This window comes from Macrobrachium rosenbergii, chromosome 14 (assembly GCF_040412425.1).
Source record: "Macrobrachium rosenbergii isolate ZJJX-2024 chromosome 14, ASM4041242v1, whole genome shotgun sequence".
NCBI lineage: Eukaryota > Metazoa > Arthropoda > Malacostraca > Decapoda > Palaemonidae > Macrobrachium > Macrobrachium rosenbergii.
This window is the reverse complement of record NC_089754.1, coordinates 30389884-30394883: the sequence shown is the minus strand read 5'-3', so window position 1 is coordinate 30394883 and position 5000 is coordinate 30389884. Positions and strand designations below refer to the sequence as shown.

Here is a 5000-nt window from a genome sequence, read left to right as displayed (position 1 = left end):
CCACACCTTCCTATTTACCCTTGTGGCTTAGGAAATACAGTAACTCAAATATCACGAACGTGAAAAAAAAAAATCTACACTAAGTAATTTCAGTATCACAAATGTGTAGTTTGCATATCTTGAAATTCCAGCACTTACTCCCAAATATCAGTCCACTAGAGCATCTAAAATTCTATAGCTTCCAGTACTTTCCCATAAACTCTAAATTCTCTTGCCATACGTTGTCATTTCCTTTTGTTTTCGTCAGTACAACAACGACATCGCCCTCCTGCACCTGTCAACAGCGATCAGTTTCACCAATTTCCCAGGAATCAAGCCGATTTGTCTTCCCCCAAGCACAGCAGACTATGCTGGAAAGGACGCCATTGTCACTGGCTGGGGTGTGACTTCCTCAGGTCAGTATACGGGAGCTAGATTCAACTATGTTTTGGTCTAGATTAAAAGATGAGAGAATCTGAGGGCTTTGATGGTTTAAACTGATTTCATTACGTGGTAAGTGTAGTGCTTTCAGAACTTTAGCTATACTGGGTCTGGTTAGTGTATCCATATCAGCTGTACCATTCTTGTTTAGAAGTTAGGTGAACAGGAAACTCCCTAGTTGATCACTTCAAGGTACAGCATATGCTTTTGTTTTCATGAACTGACTATGCTATGATACCTGATTTTTAAATCTTGGTGAAAAACAACTCTCCAAATTTCACTCAGAATTTTGGTATCGTGTGGTATTCTACAACATACAGCCAGCCAAGTGAATGAACCAGTAAGAATCCATGAAATATAATCATTTACTTAATCCTGATGATTAATATTTTTCTCAACCACTTTGCTAGGTGGTACCCAGCCAAATATAGCCAGGGAGGTGATTGTGCCAATAACAACCCAGGCTGTCTGTCAGGCTGCATACGGTACTGCTGTCACTCAGAACATGATCTGCGCTGGATTCAAAGCTGGGGGCAAGGATTCTTGTCAGGTAATATGAGCAATGTGGATCTTACTATTTCCTTTCTGTTAGGTAGTTCTTCTCAATGCTTGCATATGATTTATACAATTCTTGAACATTTTTATTTGACAGAACTTCTACAAAAAATATTCAGCATTAAAGACATGGAGTCACATGTCTGTTTGAGAACAATTTTTTATTCATTCTATTCTTTCACTTGCTATTTGCCATCGTTGTTGTCAGTATACTTCCTGCACCTTTCAATGCCTCATCATCTAGCAAGCATAATTCCACTGCAAGAGGTATTAATCTTTCCTGAATCTCTGTGAATTCTGTTCTGCACAGGGAGATAGTGGAGGTCCTCTGACAGTCCCTAATAGCTCTGGCAAACATTATCTGGCTGGCGTTGTCAGCTGGGGTGACGGATGTGCTGCCCCGGACAAATATGGAGTCTATACCGACGTCCCAAGTAAGCCGTTAGGTCTTGGTGATAACGTAATGCAAATACATAATTCGTATGAGTTTGCATACGCTTGTGTTATTGAGTTCTGGTGTGTGTGTGTGTTTGTGTTATAAGTGTAATGTATGTGTGTGTGTCTTATAAGTGTAATTGTATATTATATATATATAGATCTTATATATATATATATATATATATATATTTTTTGTATATGGATCTTACATATATATATATATATATATATATATATATATATATATATATATATATTTATATATATAGATCTTACATATATACTATATCTATATATATATATATATATATATATATATATATATATATATATATATATATATATATATATATATATATATATATATATATATATATATATATATATATATATACACCAATAAAAGTGAATGTTATAACTGACAATCAAATGAGAGAACTGAACTTCAGCTCTTCAGAAGGATTTGAAAACATGTCCTCTGAGTTTCAAGCACACACCTTTGCCCGTAATGTATCACATGAAAGAGTGATTATAACGTCCAATCATATGAGCATAAATATGTATCCATGTAAACCGTATAGATACATCTGTATGTTTTCCTTTGCAGATTACGTCAGCTGGATTACCCAGAATGTAGCCTCTGGGAAATACTGTTCAAGTTAAAGAGAGAAAGTTTGATCATTGGCCAATTTTTCTTGTGACATCTTAACCACTGCAATGTCTCTGGTTCCTGGATGAATAAATCTTGATGGAAAGCATTAAACTTTGTCTATTATTTTTCCCTGCTTTCATTATGTTGGACTGGTATCATTTGTCTGTCAGATAACTAAATCCACTGGAAGAAAAATGTAAAGTTTTTTTTTTTTTAAGTACAGCTAGCTTTGGCAACGTTTCATTGTGCAATAGCCTAACCTAAATCGGCTGAGCAATTTCTTTTTAAACTGTACTCTACTTAATTGATGAACCTAACCTAATTATTATTATTATCATAATTCAGAAGATGAACTCTACTCATATATAAGCCCACAAAAGGGGCCACTGATTTGAGATTCAAGCTTTCAAAGAATATGATGGTGTTCATTTGAAAGAAGTAACAGAATGTTAATAGGAAATACAGAAAGAGGAGACCAATTATTTTGAGAAAATAAACAAAACAATTGATAAATAAACAGGTAAACATGAGAGTTAATTATAAAAGACAAGAACTGATTTAGGGTAGTAACGCATTGCATCTTAAGTTAAACTTTTGAGGTTCTAATTGTACCACGTAAAAAATATTGTCTTAGCTTTCCTAAACGAACGGTTTCCCATTCTCCCTACGAGATTATTGATCACATTCTCTGCCCTTTTCTCTCCTCCCCTCCCCTCCCCTCCCCCCTCCCTGCCCATCAACATTCAGAAATTGATGTCAGAAAGGACCCAAAGCTATTTTTCATACCCTTCAGCAACCAATGAGATCCAAAAGGATTGATTTATAATGCGCTGGAGTTTCCACAATAGGCGGTTCCAGTTCCCAGACTCCTCGTCATCATTTTTCCAGGGCGAGTTTCCAGGTTTCAAGACCAAAATGTATAAGAGTTTGTGTATGGATAAGTGTGTGGGGTGTACGTTCATCTGTTAGGAAAAGAAATATGAATAGTATTTATTCATATTCTCCTTTTGTTCAGAAATCGAAATATGTATTTGTTGTATATATTATGGTGATACACAATATAGATGCTTCTTTGTCAGTGATTTTGTTCCTTGATCATTATGTTAATTTCTAGCAATAATCATTATACATGAATAAGAGAGGCTGAATTTTTACATAAATACTTTTGCAGTAAGTTGTGAAACGTTGATAAATATGTATTTTGAAAGCGATTAATATCTGGATGATGACATTTTATGTTGTTGCAATTTTGTTCAAAAATTAATGTTTTAAAAAACACGATGCAGCTTGATTGCATGTTTTTTTAAACATCATGACTTGAAAAAACAATGGCAAATAGACATGCAAAGAAGGAAATGCTGTATAACAAAAGCAGCATCGTGACAAAGACACCCCCCACCCCGCCAAAAAAAAAAAAAAAAAAAAATGAATCCTGCTGGAAAAAAACATAATTCTAAAAAAGATATTTGTAGCGCTGTATAAAACGGCCCGAGCAAGGGATTCCTGAAGGATAGAAGTTATTTGACAAACAAGAGGACAAAAGTGGAGTTATATCTATCTCTCAGGCCAGAATGCGCAATTCGTTGAAAATGCCGGAGAGTAAAGCTGAAAGATCTAGCGCTCTGTAGTGTCACTTTCCTCTTGGCTGCATAATCGTTATAATTTATATCACATTTTTATCCCCGTGATAGAATTTATACAAAAACAAGGAAAACAAAAGTAGTTATATCCCTCGCGCCAGAACAAGCAAATTCATTTCATCATGTATACGCAGTTTGAGGAACCTTAAAACTGAATCATTCCGGCCCGTCAGAGTCATCGCGGGATTAATCTAGCTTTTCACTCTCGCCTGGTCACGGGGGTGAAAAATTAGCCTGTGCCTTTTCTGACAACGGTGTCACCCGGATCAAGTAAAGAGCGAGTGGAAATTCACACAGCAGGCCGGCCATTGTATAATACGTATGAGAGAAGATTTACGAAGGAACTCCATATATATATATATATATATATATATATATATATATATATATATATATATATATATATATATATATATATATATATATATATTATACTTCCTCTTCTACTACTCTCCAGTTCTTCATTGCAGGGTGGGTAGAGCTCTCGGCTAGCACGCTGTTGGCCCAGCGTTCGACTCTCCGACGGGCCAATGAAGAATTAGAGGAATTTATTTCTGGTGATAGAAATTCATTTCTCGTCATAATGTGGTTCGGATTCCACAATAAGCTGTAGGTCTCGTTGCTAGGTAACCAGTTGGTTCTTAGCCACGTAAAATAAATATAATCCTTCGGGCCAGCCCTAGGAGAGCTGTTAATCAGCTCAATGGTCTGGTTAAACTAAGATACACTTAACTTAACTTACCACCCTCCACCATCCCCAAAATTCCTTTCCCTCTTCCTCCTCAACACCCTCCCTTCCAGTGATGCAAACAGTAACTTACATTTTTTTTTGTCTCTGATTATTCACATACTCGTCAAACACTTACATAGCGTTTAGAAATCATCTACAAATGATACTTTGAGTATTATTAGACTACATTAACATTTAGAGTTAATGGAATAAATTAATTTTTATGTTAACATAAAATCACGTACACTGAGATAACAATATCAGATCTGGTGTCACCCGTTGCCATTTGTATGCAACTGGTAAACAAAAGAGATATGATCTTAAATCACTATTGGGTTACAGAATTTAGACTATATTAAGTTACTGTTCGTCTTAACCGAAGAATAAAATTATTAAAGTGTTTTAAAATAAGCAAAAAACTGAGTTAGAAAAAAACTGATTTTAATGCAGGAATGTTGTCGAAATATTGTACTATTTCTCCATATCATAACCCCATTTTACTTTCAAGCAACTGTGACCTGTCAGGATAAGTCTTACAGGTGCGAGAAGAAACGATGAAAAAATT

General features: G+C 35.2%; 1 protein-coding gene across 1 annotated transcript in view; it reads left to right on the top strand.

Moving 5' to 3' along the window:
• LOC136845584 (coagulation factor IX-like) overlaps positions 1-2158 on the top strand; it is an 8518-nt gene extending 6360 nt beyond the window's left edge. Inside the window, exons 9-12 of the mRNA XM_067115750.1 lie at positions 248-395; positions 831-970; positions 1286-1409; positions 2021-2158. Of these exons, the coding sequence (XP_066971851.1) occupies positions 248-395; positions 831-970; positions 1286-1409; positions 2021-2076 (468 nt within the window). The 3' untranslated portion in view covers positions 2077-2158. The remainder of the gene's footprint in view (positions 1-247; positions 396-830; positions 971-1285; positions 1410-2020) is intronic.
• Positions 2159-5000: the final 2842 nt, after the last annotated feature.